Source organism: Nycticebus coucang, chromosome 4 (assembly GCF_027406575.1).
Source record: "Nycticebus coucang isolate mNycCou1 chromosome 4, mNycCou1.pri, whole genome shotgun sequence".
NCBI classification, from domain to species: domain Eukaryota; kingdom Metazoa; phylum Chordata; class Mammalia; order Primates; family Lorisidae; genus Nycticebus; species Nycticebus coucang.
In genome coordinates this window covers 123,186,757-123,204,314 of record NC_069783.1, presented here as the reverse complement: position 1 = coordinate 123,204,314, position 17,558 = coordinate 123,186,757, and the positions used below count along the sequence as shown (strand labels likewise).

The 17,558-nt window shown below is 42.7% G+C and overlaps 1 protein-coding gene across 1 annotated transcript in view; it reads right to left on the bottom strand.

Moving 5' to 3' along the window:
• CCDC60 (coiled-coil domain containing 60) overlaps positions 1 to 17,558 on the bottom strand; it is a 198,370-nt gene that overhangs the window by 48,627 nt on the left and 132,185 nt on the right. Inside the window, exons 6-7 of the mRNA XM_053589374.1 lie at positions 9,677 to 9,784; positions 2,458 to 2,565 (exon numbers count right to left, since the gene is read on the bottom strand). Of these exons, the coding sequence (XP_053445349.1) occupies positions 2,458 to 2,565; positions 9,677 to 9,784 (216 nt within the window). The remainder of the gene's footprint in view (positions 1 to 2,457; positions 2,566 to 9,676; positions 9,785 to 17,558) is intronic.

Sequence of the window (17,558 nt, the reverse complement as noted above, 5' to 3'; positions counted from 1 at the left end):
ATGGTTATCTAAATTATGCTCCATCCATATGATAGATTACTCTGCTCCTGTTAAAAGAATGCAGAAGCTTTGTCCATACCATGTCATCACAGAAAGATGTCTGTGAGTCATTGTAAAAGGAGGAAAATCATGTAGAGAACAATATAGAGTATGGTCCCATTCTGTTAAAAAAGCATCTGTATATATATACATTAGAGAGATTTGGAAGGACATAACTTAGACCAGGGGTCCCCAAACTTTTGGGTACCAGGAACCAGTTTCATAGAAGGCAAATTTTCCATGGACGGTGGGGATAGGGGCATTAGATTATCATAAGGAGTGTGAAATCTAGACCTCTCGCATGCACAGTTTACAGTAGGGGCCACACTTCTTTGAGAATCTAATGCCGCTGCTGATGTGACAGGAGGTGCAGCTCAGGTCATGATTTGAGCGGTGGGGAGCAGCTGTGATACAATGAAGCATTGTCATTGGCTGGTTGCTCACCTACTGCTGTGCAGGCTGGTTCCTAACAGGCCAAGGACCGGTATTAGTCTATAGCCTGGGGCTTGGGGATCACAGCTTTAGACCTTTAAATGGAGGTCTAAAGGTGGAGGGGGTCTCAGGGAGGTAATGAAGACTTCCATAGTTTATATACTTGTAAAATTTTTGGCCAAGTGTGATGGCTCATGTCTGTAATCCTAGCACTCTGGGAGGCCAAGGTGGGTAGATTGCCTGAGTTTAGGAGTTTGAGACCAGCCTGAGCAAGAGCGAGACCCCCATCTCTGCTATAAATAGAAAATCTAGTTGGGTATTGTGGCAGATGCTTGTAATCTTAGCTACTCAGGAGATTGAGGCAAGAGGACTGCTCAAGTCCAAGAGTTTGAAGTTGCTGTGAGCTATGATGCTGTAGCACTCTTCCCAGGATGACACAGACTGTGCAAACGGTCTGTGAAGCTAGTGAATGATGCCCCATGATTATATCAATGTACACAGCTATGATTTAATAATAATAATCAAATATATATATATATACTTGTAAAATTTTGGAAAAATTTCCTTAAGAATAAGTTGTATTCACTTAGTGCTCAGTTTTATTTTAAAGAAAAATAAATCATGCATGGGAAAGTTCCCATGGCTGTCAAATAAATTCTGGGAGCCACAAAAGATATTTTGGAAATAACTGGGGTGCCATGGAGGAGATGGGAGCAAGTTGGAAATACCCCATCCCAGTTGTCTCGAGCCCCCAAACTTCTTGTTTTATGCAGAAATTCCATTTAAAAAAATCTGTTTTACATTACTGGGGCTTCCATTAAAAAATAAATTTCTGCTCTTTAAAAATAAAGTTTGAAAACCACTTGTATCAAGGGAAACTACAGTTTTAAATTCACCTGAACCAAAAATACTGAATCAATTGGAGTTATCTGTCAATCGATGGGAGATTTATATTTCTGGTTGTATCTGAGGTTGTTTATCTGGGCTCTTGGGGGTGAAAGGGATTTGGGGATTTAGGGAATGGGTTGTAAATGTCCTCATGGAGAAGGTGTTGATTACAACTCAGGATTTTGGAAGAGGAAGAAGAATAAATCCACCTGGAAGGCAGGATGGCAAGAGGGTACAAATATCAGTGTTTGAGGGGGTCAGGGTGGGGAAAGTTAGCATTGGAAATAGGGAACTATTTTATTTAATTCATCCATGATTTTTCACAGTGCAAGTCCAGTTCCTCACGTCATGGTTCTTTATCATTTTTAGTCCCATTCTTGCAGACAACCTTACTCTTAGTAAAGAACTAATCTCTTCACATGCCCGTCTGTTCCTTTTTCTGCACCTGTGTGCACTATGTGGTTCCTGCAACAGTGGCCTCAAAGCTTTTTGTGTGAGCCCTTCCCTCTGGTGAGGATACACCTAACACTTCTCTTGGCTTAGACAACATGTTCTGGGGCTTTTGCCTGGGCTAAGCTAGCTGCTCCTGAAACCTGAATATCAAGTATTTCTTTGGGTCCAAGTAGTACCAATATATATTTTAAAAACAATAAAACAAAACAAAACCTCGAGAAAAAGTAGGAAAATAAGGACAAAGAGTAAGGGAAGAATAAAAGGGAAGGAGAAAAGAAGGAAAACAATAGGGCTGGGGAGTCATAGTTCAAGAAGAGAGTTGGAGAGAAATCCACCAGTAGTGTGCTGGTATCGCTTGCCCATTCCTATGGTGTAAACACTCCCATTGTGGCTGGTTGATTTCAAAGTACAAATGTGATGTTACTGAATGTGGAGTTGGGAAGAGATTCTGGAAGGAGACGTACACAATTGGTTCTATTTATTCTATATAAGCTGACTCCAGCCCTTCCCTGTATGGACCCCACAGAGGACCTAAAGCAAGCCACCCACCAAAAAATGGCAAAAGGAGGGAAAGAACATCTAGGAGACCCTTCCCCAGTGCCTGGTCTAATGCTAGTTTAGGGCAATTGAAGGGCCAAGGCATACTTTGGATTCCAGCAGGTGATCACAGGCTTCATGGTGTGGTGAGTGTGGTCGATAGTCAGGGCCTCCAGAAGCCAGTGGAGGGCACAGAGCTGGCGGAAGAGGGGCTCACTGCAAAGACAGAGAGAGGGAGCATAGGGGGACCCTGTTAGAACAACGTTCTTCACTATAACAGACACAATGATAGTAATCATGCTGGCATCCTGGTAGAGAGCTGGCACCATGATTCAAGCATGTGTAAGTATTTTGCATATATCACCTGATTAGGTCTTGGCAATGGCTCCATGAGATGTCCACTGACCCCATTTTAGAGAAGAGGAATGGAGGCTGAGAAGAGTTAAGGACATTGTGCCAGGTCACTAGGCCAGTAGGTGGCAGAGCCATGATTTGAAATGAGATAATACTATGCCAGTTACTGTGAATTTGTTGTGCAGGAGGCAAAGACCAAGGAGGGGTCCCCAGACAGAGGTCTTGACTTAGGCAAATGAGAGGCTTGAAGGAAATTAATATCCCAGGGGTGTCCAATTGTTAATCTGATAGAAGTACAATAAACAAGAGTATGCAAAATGTCTGGACACACAGGGAAACGCATGTATTAATTGTATTCCCCTCTCACATTAAAAATTGCCTGCAAATGTAGCTGGATGTTGAAGAGAAACACATTGAACAGATTATTTTAAAATGTTAACCTACATTTTCTAATTTTTTTGACACCTTGTATTAAATACCTACAATGGAGCTAGGTATAATGTAGATATACATTTTTTAATCCTGCTAATAATGTACTTGGATATGGGTGTGGTTGTATTCCAACAAAGTTTTAGTTACAAACTCAGAGATGTACAATCACTTTGCCCAAGGTCACATAGCTTGTTGGTGACAGAAATAGTGTCCTAATATCTCATTTAGAGCTCACAGCAACTCTATAAGGAGCATACTGTTCCTATCTCCTGACAGTGAGGGACATTTGGCTCAGATAGGTGCAGTGAGTTACCCAAGTTCACACTGCTAGGATTAGTGAGGATTTGGACCAGGGTCTCTTTAACCCCAAAGACTGTGTTCCCATGGACCTGGTGCTGATGAAGCCAGTGTAGTGGTCACCCTGAGAGTGAGGGCAGGAGAGGGTTAACCTGCTGCCTGCCTTTTTCCTGGAAACAAGTTGGAGTCCTGGCCAGCTGCCCTCCTCCCCCATCATTTCTCCTCTTGCACTAATGGGCCAGATGCCTCCATTAGGAACCTGTGTAATTGCTCTTCTCTGAAACTTCATCCTGGCTGATCAACGCTCCCCAGGGGTCCTAGACCTGATGTTTGCAGGGGCAGGAAGGTGTCTATCTTCCCTGTTTCTGGGAAGGCACCACTTCAGAAGGTGGGGCCCAAATGCAGGTGTGGAGCTGGCTCAGGGTTACCCCGGCTTATCCCTTGAGAGGTGTTCATTTTACTTGGCTTGAAGGGGAGCTGCCTGTCACCCCGGTCCCCCCAGTCCCCCAATCTGGATTGGCCATGGCTGCCAGGTCTTAGGAAAACCAGAGGCAGCAGCTCTCCCTCTTTTCTTCTCTGGAAACTTCTTCCCAGATTATTTACTAAGCACCTAATTTCCTCTCACTTCTCATCTCAAGTACCCCTAAGTCCACAGCCCTTTTAGTTCTTGTCTCTTTTTCTCCTTATGTGCCGTCTTGGGCCCTGTAGCTAACAGCATTTTGGTAACTCTGGGCACATGGGCCATGGTCAGTTTTTAGCCAATGGCAGCAGCAGCTGTGCTGTGTGCCTGGCACTGGCCATAAGCACCTCCTTACACCATCCCCATAACCACAGGAATTCGTGGAAGGCCAGAGGAGATGCCTACACCTTCTCTATTTAATAGCTTGGAGTCCCTGCAGACCTGGGCTTTGGATATGTATGTGGGAGTCAGGGAAATACTCAAAGGGAGCTAACTGGTGAGGTGGAGTCTGCTTGGTCACGGGGTGGGGCTGGGAATGGGGCACATGTAAGCATCACGTTCACTTCTGCAGGTGGCAAAATAGGTGCAAATCTGACCTTCTCCCTCCCTTGCTTAAAAATCTTCACACTCCCTAAATCCTCTATAATGGTCTGAATTGAGAACCGCCCCCTTCATATGTTGAAGCCCTCACCCCGGTACCTCAGGGTATGACTGTATTTTGGAGATAGGGCCCTTAAAGAGATGACACAGTTAAAAATGAAGCCCTTAGGTTGGGCCCTAATCCCATCTGACTACTGTCCTTGTAAGGGAGGAAATCTGGACATGCAGAGAGGCACTAGGGCTCTGTGCACAGAGAAAAGGCTGTGCGAGGACACGGAGAGAAGACAGTTGACTTTGAGACCAACAGAGTGGGGCAGCGCCTGTGGCTCAGTTGCTAGGGCGCCGGTCCCATATACCCAGGGTGGCGGGTTCAAACCCGGCCCCGGCCAAACTGCAACCAAAAAAATAGCCGGGCTTTGTGGCGGGCGCCTGTAGTCCCAGCTACTTGGGGGGCTGAGGCAAGAGAATCGCTTAAGCCCAGGAGTTGGAGGTTGCTGTGAGCTGGGTGAGGCCACGGCACTCTACCAAGGGCCATAAAGTGAGACTCTGTCTCTACAAAAAAAAAAAAAAAAAAACCTGAGACCAACAGAGTGGCCTTGGAAGAGGCCAATCCTGACAGCACCTTGATTTTGGACTTAACGGACTTCAGAACACATTTCTGTTTTTCAAGCCTCCCAGTCTGGTATTTTATAGTGGCAAGCCTGGCAAATGAGCACACTGTCACACATGAGCCCTCCTCCACCTCTCCAGCCTTGGATTGTCCCACTTGTTTCTTGGGCTGCTATCTGCAGCCTCGCAAAATTCTGCTCAACTGGTCAAGCTCACTATGTTGTCCCTTTGCATTGCCTGGGTTAAAATCCTAGCTTTGGGGCGGCGCCCGTGGCTCAAAGGAGTAGGGTGTCGGCCCCATATACCAGAGGTGGCAGGTTCAAACCCAGCCCCAGCCAAAAACTGAAAAAAAAAAAAAAAAATCCTTTGTCATTTACTGGCTATGTGGCCTTGGCCAAAGTACTTAACTTCCCTGAGCCTCAGTTTTTTCATCTAATTGTAGTACCTCCCTTGTAAGGGGAGCGTGAGGGTGGGGTGAAGTGCTTAGCACCATTCTCTGCTCCTGATATATATTTCCCTCCTTCTCCTTTTTCATCTCTCAGTGATTGTGCTTCAGCACAGATATCACCTTCACCAGGAAGCCCTCGTTGATTGCTCTAGGTCTGGGTTAGGCTTTCTCTAAGGAGCATGTAAAGTATCTCTACCCCACAGTGGGTCTCCTGTCCCCATGTTCAAGTTCCTGCTCTATTGTAGCTACTTGTTTACTTGCCTCTGTAGCCCATCAACCTACAAGCTAAAGAGCCTTGCTCATCATAGGGTGCCCTGTGCTGGGCACAGAGTAGGCTCAATGGATTTCTGGTTACTGAATGGAAGATGATGGGAATGAATTGGTTTGGAGCTGACATTTTCCTGAATTGTTAACTTGGGCACAATTCTTATATACAGAACCACGGAGATGATGAAGAGTAGTCACAACAACAACAAAGTAATAGTAATAGTAACTACTTCCCTTACAGTTCTTACTCTGTGCCAGATGCTGTTTTAAGTGCTCAGCATCCATTAATTAATTTCAGTTCCTCATAAAACTTTGTGAAGAAACTATCGTTATTACCCCATCTTTCAGACGAGAAAACTGAGGGTACAGCGTCATGTAACTTGCCCGAGGTCACAAAAGCTAGCAGAGGGGAGTGCTGGAATCTGCCCTAGGCAGTCTGGCTCCTGAATTCTTGCTCTTAATCACAATATGCTGATGTCTCTTGTTATAGGTCAGAGACTTTGCTTTTCATCAGAATAGAGTTTCATCCCATGGGTGTGGACCTTTCTCTCTATTTATTATAAAAACTGTCACAAACCTCATAATCATTCATTTAATCTGCAGTGACACAAACTTAAAAACAAAAAAGAGTCTCCAGATACATGCTTAACAGAAATTGGTCCCTTCTCATGGTGAACATGTGTCAGGTCATAGCACAACTCATAAAATTGTGTTTGGATTTTTTGAAATTAAAAGAGAATGTGTTTATTTTCTTAAATGCAGGGCATAAAAGGTGAAAATGCTGAAATGGGGGTGTACAAAGCCTGCTTTGGAGATCCCTGAGCTCCAAACTCTAGGCAAGCACCAGTGGTCAGCACACCTGAATAGCTCACTCTATTAAAACTGCTGTACCAGCCAGAATACCAGTGGGCACAGACATCTCTGAGAAGAAAATGTTTTTTTCCTCTTACTAAGAGAAATCAGAAAAGGCATTCAAAGCCATTCCAAGGACCCCATGCTGATTGCCAAGGGCAAATCTAGATGCAGGTTATAGACACTGTACTTGCTGCACAATGCTCCCCAAAAGGCTGTGGGGAGCCCCATCATCTAAGAGAGAACCACTGGGCTGTTTCTCATTTCTAGATCACCTGCTCTCCTTTTAAAAGATAAATGTCAAGTCTCCCGTGAAATGATTGACTTGATCTCCACACACAGTCAATTCAGAATTATCAGCCAGTTTTGAGATCAATCACACTGGGATTGAAGGACTAACCAGGCTCTGATCTGCATTGGCTGATGTGACAACTGAGAATTCAGGAATTGACTGGACAGGGCCTGCCCTGATGCCTTTTGGTAGTAGACTGCTTACAACTACGCCATCCCTTTCTGCTTTGCACACTTTGCGATGTGACTTTACCATTTCACACCTCCATCCCCACCCCCATCAAGAGGTGGAGTCTTTCCTCTCCTTGTATTTGGGCTAGCCTGATGACTTGATCTGGCCAGTAGAATGTGCCTGGATCACTGTGTCCATCCTGAGCCAAAGCCTCAAGGAGCTTAGGATACTTATGCTCTTTATCCTTAGAACCCATTCTGCCTACCGTCTGAATAACCCTAGGCTAGCCTACCAGATGTTGAGAGACACTCCTGTCACCCTGTCCACAAACCAATCACCCAATAGACTTGTGAATGAGGCCATTCTAGATTGGCCAACCTCCAGCTTCCCCATCAGCTGGGTGCACACACATAAGCAAATCTAACCAAGATCAGTCCAGCTGGCTTGGCCAGCAAAACAGCCCAGAAGAATGGTTATTGTTTTAAGGTACTCCATGTTGAGGTGGTCTGTAATAGCCAAGGATGACTGATACTGTCATCAAATGCAGCTACAGCCCTTTAATAACCAAGGAAAGGAAGGGCAGCGTTCCAGTCCAAGGCAGGGGTACTGCCAGTAGACCTGCCATTTGTTTTTGTAAATAAAACTTTATTGGAACACAGCCACTTCCATTTTTGTGGCTTTCATGCAAGTGAGACCACTTGGTCCAAAAAGTCTAAAATACTTCTTCTTTGGCTCATAAGGAAAAGTTTTCTGACCTCTGGTCTGGGCACAACATCATCATCATCATCATCATCATCATCATCATCATCATCATCATCATCACCACCATTAACATAAGCTCTCTCCAGTCACTTCTTAGCTGATTTACAACTCAATTTGCTCAGACCAAATGAGTCATGGGAGGGGACCAAGAATATACATTTCCCAAGGCATTTTCTCCCTGCTCCCACCCCTATTCCTAGATGATTCAGATTCAAGTGATGTGGTTTCAGAAGGCTTGACTATGGGAGAGATGGGCACATCATGAGAAATTGCAAGGTCTGTTTTTGCAAGGAGATGCTTTGAGAATATCAAGCTTAGGCTACAGTTGGAATATCCCTGAAAAAATGGCTCTGCCAAGAAGCCAATCATGGTATCTCTAAGGGACGTAGGAGGGAAGTAGGGTGAGGTGGGGTTGGGGCTCATCAAAGGCTGAAGTATTAGGGAGAGAACAGGAATGTCCAATACAAGATGATGATGATTATGGTGATGGTAATGCTGTTGCATCTTCCATCCATAAACTAAGTGCTCTTATTAATGATCTTCTTTTGTCTGCCATCTTGCCTTGTGATTTCACTCTTGCATTTCTTTAGTCTTTAAGTACAGGAGACTTGGCTCTCCAAATACATTATGAGCTCCCTGAAATCAAGTCTCTGGGATACACTTTCTGTGTAGTACGTAGTAATGAAAGCTCAGGCTCTGAGGTCAGGCAGACCTGGCTTAAAACCTAGTGCAGCAAAATACTGAACTCTGTTACCTTAAGCAGATGAGCAGACCTCTTTGAGCTTCTGCTTTCTCACCTGGATAATAATACACCTACACCCTAGAGAGGCTGACAGGACTGAATGAGGTAATGCCTACAGAGTGGTCAGCAGTGGTCATTATCACTGTGAACAGTGCAGGAGCCTAATAAATATTCAGTAAATGAGAAGAGAAGTCTAGAATCATTACCTGAAATGAATTCAATTGCCCAAGGCAGTGGTTCTCAATGTAGAGTGTGGTGTACAGTTTTGCCCCCAGGGGAAATTTTTGGTGGTCATAACTGGAGGGAGAAGAGTTACCGGCATCTAGTGGGTAGAGGCCATGGATGCCACTAAACATCCTGCAATGTACATGACAGCCCTTCACAACAAAGAATTAATTTATTCCAACATGTCAATTAGCGTCAAGGTTGAAAACCCCTGCCCTAGACTCAAAAGCTTCTATCTCTGTGCCTGAAATCTTCCAAATGAAAAGTGCTAACTACAGTGAAAAACAAAAAGTTGGGCTTGAGATTCTTTGAAATAGACACAAAGGGAACAGAGTGTCAAGGTTTCAGAAAGCCAGAGTGTTCTTGGGAGAGTTGATTAGCCCCTGTTACACTGTGCAATGACGAGTTCTTGCCTTAGGTTGGAAGACTACAGGGGCTTCTCTGGGAAAAAGCTCCTTGAGTTTTGGGGAAAACGTGTCCCCTGAGCACTGGCTGAGATGTTCTTGCACATGCTCGATGAGGGCTGTAGACAGATTTTATCAGGCTTTGCAAACTATTTGACATTAGAGTGTCTGGCTTGGTAAGAAATGGAATGACTCAGTCCCAGCTGATTTGCCACTTAGCTCTAAACCACTGTGTCTACTTTCTGTTATTTTTATACACTGAATAGCCTTGCCAGCTCTAGGCTTGATGTCCCTTTCAAGAGGACAAAGGAACAGCTCACTGGCTCCCAACATGTTAGCCTATTGAGTCATTTCAGCTTGGCTTCAATTTATAAGCTAGCACAGCAAATGAGCCGGAGGTGAGACTACTTACACGTGAGCCTGGGGCAGCATGGGAGAAATGATGCAGCTGTGGACGGGAGTGAAGGGACGGAGAATGACTCCAGCCCCCAGCTTCTTAAACTTATCCTCATCATATGTGCTGAAGCGGGAAAAGCAGAAAGAAAACATAGTGAACAATGAATACGATGGATGAGCAGCAGGTTTTTTTTTTTTTTTGAGACAGAGTCTCACTTTGTCACCCTGGGTAGTGTCAAAGCATCACAGCTCATAGCAACCTCAAACTCTCGGCTCAAGTGATTCTCTTGCCACAGCCTCCCAAGTAGCAGGGACTATAGGCGCCTGCCACAGTACCTGGCCATTTCTTTTAGAGATGGGGTCTTGCTCTTGCTCAGGGTGGTCTCAAACTCATGAACTCAAGCAATCCACCCACCTCGGTCTCCCAAAATGCTAGGATTACAGGCATGCGCCACCGTACACACCCTTGAGTAGCACCTGTAAATCAATTCATCTCTGGCTAGGGTTTATTTGGCAGATATTAACAGGCACCTGCTCCATGCCAGGCAATCATCCCAGTTTGAGAGATGAGGGTTCTAGATGCAGTTCATGAATAGAGCAGATTAAAATCCCTGCCCTTATATATATTCTCCTGAAGGAGCAAAGACAATAAACAAGATAAATAAATAAATGATGTGGTTAGGATCCCATACTAGAGATTGGAAATATTTTTTTCAAGGGCCAGACAAGAAGTATTTTCAGCTGTGTTCCAGAAACAGGTATTTAATACCACATTTAATATTTTTTTCTTCTACTTTCATGGAGCAATCCATTTCAGTTATATACAACAATTTTTTTCTGGCATGCTTGAGTCATAGGTATATATTTTTTGCTTATGGTCAAATTTAGCTCTTAGATATGTTTTAATTACTTTGTGTGTGTATATGTGTGTATAATCAAATCAATTCTCTGTATTTTAAAATTGAGAGACATCAGATAAAAATGGAAAAGCTTTGGCTCTCAAAAACTTGAAAGCTCTGGCCAATCTGGAAACTTGAAAGCTCTGACCAACTGTGTTTTTGCTGGTGAGAATCAAGGAACCAAGAATTGAGAATTTCTCCTTGGTTTACACGAGATGTGTGCTTCTTGGGTTGCCCCAGACTCAGGCACCCACAGTTTCTTACTCCCCATTTTCTTTACTAATTTAGGCCTCCTCAGTCTAAGTACTTTAATTGATTGGATTGTTGAGACAGACCCAGCCTCTCCCTTTGAAGCTTAGAGTCTAGTGGGGGAGATGGTCATAACCCAACACACAGTTTAGGTAAGAGTTCAGAGGGAGAGTGCTTTAACTGCCTAAAACAGTGAATTTGATGGAAATGGAAGCCAGGGCACACTGTACTTCTTTGGGAGGAGTTAGCAATTTGCAAACAAGTCTCCCAATTTCTTAAGTACTTTTCCGATGGAGAAGTGGGTCTATGTCCACTTTCCTGTTGGATTTTGGCTCTGTGACTAAATGACCTAATAGCATGAGTCAGCAGTGGTTCAGGAACTGGCAGCCTCTTCTTCCTGTGTTCTGAGATGCTCACTCTTAGCACCCAGCTGCCTACCATGTTGTGAGGAAGCTGGCAGCCTATGAAGAGGACACAGGGAGAGGAACAAAGCTTACAAGCTCCAGCTTGCCACCCTGCCACCTGTGTGAGTGAGCCATCTTAGAAATAGATCCTTCAAGCTGCCTCAGCTAGTGTTGTATGGAGCAGAGACAATTCTTTTCCTCTGAGCCCTACTCGAATTGCAGATTTATGAGAGAGAGAAATGTTTTTTATCTTGATTTAATTTTGGAGTGGGTGTTTATGGCAGTAGTAACTATAACAAAAGTATGTACTGAGTTGAGATATGAAGGTTGAATGGGAATGGAAGAGGGAAAAGTCTTGTAGCCAGAGGAAATAGCATGTGCAAAAACCCTGTGGTGGGAAGCATGTTATGAGTGGGAAAGTAGGAGATTGTGGCTGAGACAGAGGAGGCTGGTGAGCTTTTAATTTATATTTTAAAAAGATAAAATAGTGTGGGGAATGGGATGGAGGGGGTTGATGGAGGGGATGATGAGGATTTGAACATAATCCTGGGGTCACAGCATTCACTAAATGATAGGACTGGATTTTAAGTCCTCTGAATGTCATTTCCCTTGACTCTTGATTCAGCCCCAGAGCTAGGGAAACCACAAATACACTGCTGTATCCTTCTTAGAGGTTAACCACGTCTCCCTGTGGTTTAAGATGTGTAGAAATTAACCCAGATTTTATATCCTTAATCTCTTATTTTATATCTTTTCTCAGCCACAATAGTAAAACAAATTCTACCTGTTGTTTTTTTCTCCCACCTTTTCAGCTGAATGTACAGCTGAAAAACAAGGTCAGTGAGTACAGTGGGAAAGACTGTTTGCAGGGAGAAATCTTTTAGGACGTGCTTGATTTTTTTTTCTGTCTGTTTAGTTTGTCATCCTTAAAAGTTTTGTCTAAAATAACTTATTTTATGGTCTTAGATCCAGAGTGGGTGTGTGTGTGTGGTGTGGGGTGGGTGGGGGGAAATAATCTCTTTTGCTTTTGTAATACATAGGATCAAATACTTTCTTAAAAATATTTATAAATGGGGTTGTCTTTTGCTGGAGGCGGAGCAAGATGACAGCCGAGTAACAGCTTCCTTGCATCTGGGCACCGTGAGTCTGGGGACATAGGACTCCAGGCATCTCTGGCTGGTGCGATCTGCCTATCATCGCCCCTGAGAGGATACAGGGAGTCAGTGAGAGACTTCTGGACCCCAAGAGGAGGACTAAAACAGTGGAAAACCAGCAAGTGGTCGCGTGTGTTCAATCCGTCTAAACCCGCCCACAACTGTAAGTTCAGTAGCAGCGAGACTGCAAACTGGAAAGGCCTTACCTGTGAACTGTTTTGGTGTCTTTGGACTTGGCACTCAGCTGAACTGCCTTGGGGAGAGCCTGAGCGGAAGTGCGGAGAACTTTGGCCTTTGTCTAGGGCCCCAGTCTGAGCTGCTGAGCCAGATGGAGCTAATAGTGTTTGGCTCTGGGTCACAGGCAGACATTGTGAGCGATCTGCCCCGGCAAGCTCCGCCCTCAGGGTCGCAGAGCTAGAATTGGGTGGGAGCTGGTAACCCAGCGACCAAGTAGCCTAAGGGCGGGGTCTGAGCCGCCTTGCAGCCCTAACCCTCGGGGGCAGAGGGAGACCAGTTTTGGCACACAGGGTAAGTGGATAGCCACTTCAGCAGTGATTCCAGTGACAAGCACTTCGCTGGGAAAGCTTCTGCTTAGCAAGTGAACAAGTTCAAAGTGCCTTTTAAGTGGGCTGAAGAGAGATTTAGGGTGTCTACCTGCTGGGGTTTGAGAAACTAGCAGCCTCCAGTCGTATCAGAACTGTGATTAACATCTCATACTCCAGAAGACCACGTGTTGCCCAGACAATATTCAATAACATATACATATTGCTTTGTTTTTGGTTGTGTTTGTTTTTTTTTGGTTTGGTTGTTTTTTTTTTTTGTTTATTTTGATGTTGTTGATTGTTGTTTTGTTTTTTAAGTTCAACCTTTTCCATACAGATCCTTTTTCTTTCTCAATTTTTCTAGTTTAATTACAATTTCCCATTGCTGCCTATTTCAATAATTAGAACTTCATTTTTGTTAGTGTTTCTACTGCTATTATTTGTTTTTTCCAGCCAATTTTATCCCATAAAGTTTTCTGTTTGCTTGTTTTGGTTTGATTTATAGCATTTTTGTCTTTCCTCTCTACTTGATGGAGGTGGGGTACTGTGTCTGATCAGGTTAGCAAAGAGCTGCTGACCTCAAGGGAACCACCCAACTGGGCACCCCCAGAAGGTGGTTTTTTTTTTAAGGTTGTATCAAAGTACCCTACTGTATACCTATATTGCTCTGTCTCCCTCTTTCTGTGCCTCTCTTCTTTTTGTCAATATTCCTTTTACCCACCCCCTCTCCTTTCCCTATTTTTCTTTTTTTTTTTCTTATCACTCGATCCTCCTTTCTTTCATCCCTTTTTTGCTCTTCAACCTTCTCACTCTTCTGGTCCTGTAACCCTTAGTCCACAGGCACAAGAACTTAAAGAGCAAGAGGAAGTGAAAGGAAAATTAGGGCAAGGAAACAGATAAAAGAAATCACTCATGAGGAAGAATCAGCAGATAACTCCAGGCAACATGAAGAACCAGTCCAGAACAACCCCTCCAAGGGACCATGAGGTAGCTACTGCAGAGGATTCCACCTATACAGAAATGTTAGGAATGACAGAAAGGGAATTTAGAATACACATGTTGAAAACAATGAAAGAAATGATGGAAACAATGAAGGAAACTGCTAATAAAGTGGAAAATAACCAAAAGGAAATTCAAAAACAGAATCAAATCAGAGATGAACGATGTGAAGAATATAAAAAGGATATAGCAGAGCTGAAGGAAATGAAAGAGTCAATCAGGGAACTTAAAGATGCAATGGAAAGTATCAGCAACAGGTTAGACATGCAGAAGAAAGAATTTCAGAGGTAGAAGACAAAGATTTTGAGATAACTCAGATAGTAAAAGAGGCAGAAAAGAAGAGAGAGAAAGCAGAACATTCACTGTCAGAATTATGGGACTTTATGAAGAGTTCCAACATACGAGTTATAGGAATTCCAGAAGGGGAAGAAGAATGCCCCAGAGGAATGGAAGCCATACTAGAGAATATTATAAAAGAAAATTTCCCAAATATCACCAGAGATTCTGACACACTGCTTTCAGAGGGATATCAGACCCCAGGTCGCCTCAACTCTAACCGAGCTTCTCCAAGACACATTGTGATGAACCTGACCAAGGTCAAGACAAAAGAAAAGATTCTGCAAGCTGCCAGGAGTAAGCGGCAGTTGACCTACATGGGGCAAATCCATCAGGGGGACTGCAGACTTCCCTAATGAAACTTTCCAAGCAAGAAGACAATGGTCATCTACCTTTAATCTACTTAAACAGAACAATTTCCAGCCCAGAATTCTGTACCCTGCTAAGCTAAGCTTCAAAATTGACAGAGAAATCAAATCATTTACGGATATACAAACATTGAGGAAATTCGCCACAACAAGACCAGCTCTACAGGAAATACTTCAACCTGTTCTGCACACTGACCACCACAATGGATCAGCAGCAAAGTAAGAACTCAGAAATTAAAGGACAGAACCTAACCTCCACACTGATGCAAAAGATAAAACTAAGCAATGGACTCTCACCAAATAAGATGAATAGAATACTAGCACACTTATCAATTATCTCAATAAATGTTAATGGCTTGAATTACCCATTGAAGAGACATAGATTGGTTGACTGGATTAAAAAACACAAGCCATCCATTTGCTGTCTGCAAGAAACACACCTGGCTTCAAAAGACAAATTAAAGCTCCGAGTCAAGGGTTGGAAGACAATTTTTCAGGCAAATGGAATTCAGAAGAAAAGAGGAGTTGCAATCTTATTTTCAGATACATGTGGATTTAAAGCAACTAAAGTCAAAAAAGACAAAGATGGTCACTTTATATTGGTCAAGGGAAAAATACAACAAGAAGTCATTTCGATTCTAAATATCTATGCACCCAATTTAAATGCTCCCAGATTCTTGAAACAGACCTTACTCAGTCTGAGCAATATGATATCTGATAATACCATAATAACAGGGGACCTTAACACTCCTCTTACAGAGCTGGACAGATCCTCTAAACAGAAATTAAACAAGGATATAAGAGATTTAAATGAGACCCTAGAACAACTGTGCTTGATAGATGCATATAGAACACTCCACCCCAAAGATAAAGAATATACATTCTTCTCATCACCCCATGGAACATTCTCCAAAATTGATCATATCCTGGGACACAAAACAAATATCAACAGAATCAAAAGAATTGAAATTTTACCTTGTATCTTTTCAGACCATAAGGCACTAAAGGTGGAACTCAACTCTAACAAAAATGCTCGACCCCACCCAAGGGCATGGAAATTAAACAATCTTCTGTTGAATAACAGATGGGTGCAGGAAGAAATAAAACAGGAAATCATTAACTTCCTTGAGCATAACAACAATGAAGACACAAGCTACCAAAACCTGTGGGATACTGTAAAAGCAGTTTTGAGAGGAAAATTCATCGCTTTAGATGCCTACATTCGAAAAACAGAAAGAGAGCACATCAACAATCTCACAAGAGATCTTATGGAATTGGAAAAAGAAGAACAATCTAAGCCTAAACTCAGTAGAAGAAAAGAAATATCCAAAATCAAATCAGAGATCAATGAAATTGAAAACAAAAGAATCATTCAGAAAATTAATGAAAAAAGGAGTTGGTTTTTTGAAAAAATAAATAAAATAGATAAACCATTGGCCAGACTAACGAGGAACAGAAAAGTAAAATCTCTAGTAACCTCAATCAGAAATGATAAAGGGGAAATAACAACTGATCCCACAGAGATACAAGAGATCATCTCTGAATACTACCAGAAACTCTATGCTCAGAAATTTGACAATGTGAAAGAAATGGATCAATATTTGGAATCACACCCTCTCCCTAGACTCAGCCAGGAAGAAATAGAGCTCCTGAACAGACCAATTTCAAGCACTGAGATCAAAGAAACAATAAAAAATCATCCAACCAAAAAATGCCCTGGTCCAGATGGCTTCACTCCAGAATTCTATCAAACCTTCAAGGAAGAGCTTATTCCTGTATTGCAGAAATTATTCCAAAAAATTGAGGAAGAAGGAATCTTCCCCAACACATTCTATGAAGCAAACATCACCCTGATACCAAAACCAGGAAAAGACCCAAACAAAAAGGAGAATTTCAGACCAATCTCACTCATGAATATAGACGCAAAAATTCTCAACAAAATCCTAGCCAATAGATTACAGCTTATCATCAAAAAATCATTCATCATGATCAAGTAGGCTTCATCCCAGGGATGCAAGGCTGGTTTAACATACGCAAGTCTATAAACGTTATCCACCATATTAACAGAGGCAAAAATAAAGATCACATGATCCTCTCAATAGATGCAGAAAAAGCATTTGATAAAATCCAGCATCCTTTTCTAATTAGAACACTGAAGAGTATAGGCATAGGTGGCACATTTCTAGAACTGATTGAAGCTATCTATGACAAACCCACAGCCAATATTTTACTGAATGGAGTAAAACTGAAAGCTTTTCCTCTTAGAACTGGAACCAGACAAGGTTGTCCTCTGTCACCTTTACTATTCAACATAGTGCTGAAAGTTCTAGCCAATACAATTAGGCAAGACAAGGAAATAAAGGGAATCCAAATGGGAGCAGAGGAGGTCAAACTCTCCCTCTTTGCTGACAACATGATCTTATACTTAGAGAACCCCAAAGACTCAACCACAAGACTCCTAGAAGTCATCAAAAAATACAGTAATGTTTCAGGATATAAAATCAATGTCCACAAGTCAGTAGCCTTTGTGTACACCAATAACAGTCAAGATGAGAAGCTAATTAAGGACACAACTCCCTTCACCATAGTTTCAAAGAAAATGAAATACCTAGGAGTATACCTAACGAAGGAGGTGAAGGACCTCTATAAAGAAAACTATGAAATCCTCAGAAAGGAAATAGCAGAGGATATTAACAAATGGAAGAACATACCATGCTCATGGATGGGAAGAATCAACATTGTTAAAATGTCTATACTTCCCAAAGCAATCTAGCTATTCAATGCCATTCCTATCAAAATACCAACATCATACTTTCAAGATTTGGAAAAAATGATTCTGTGTTTTGTTTGGAACCGGAAAAAAACCCGTATAGCTAAGGGAGTTCTCTGTAACAAAAATAAAGCTGGGGGCATCAGCACACCAGATTTTAGTCTGTACTACAAAGCC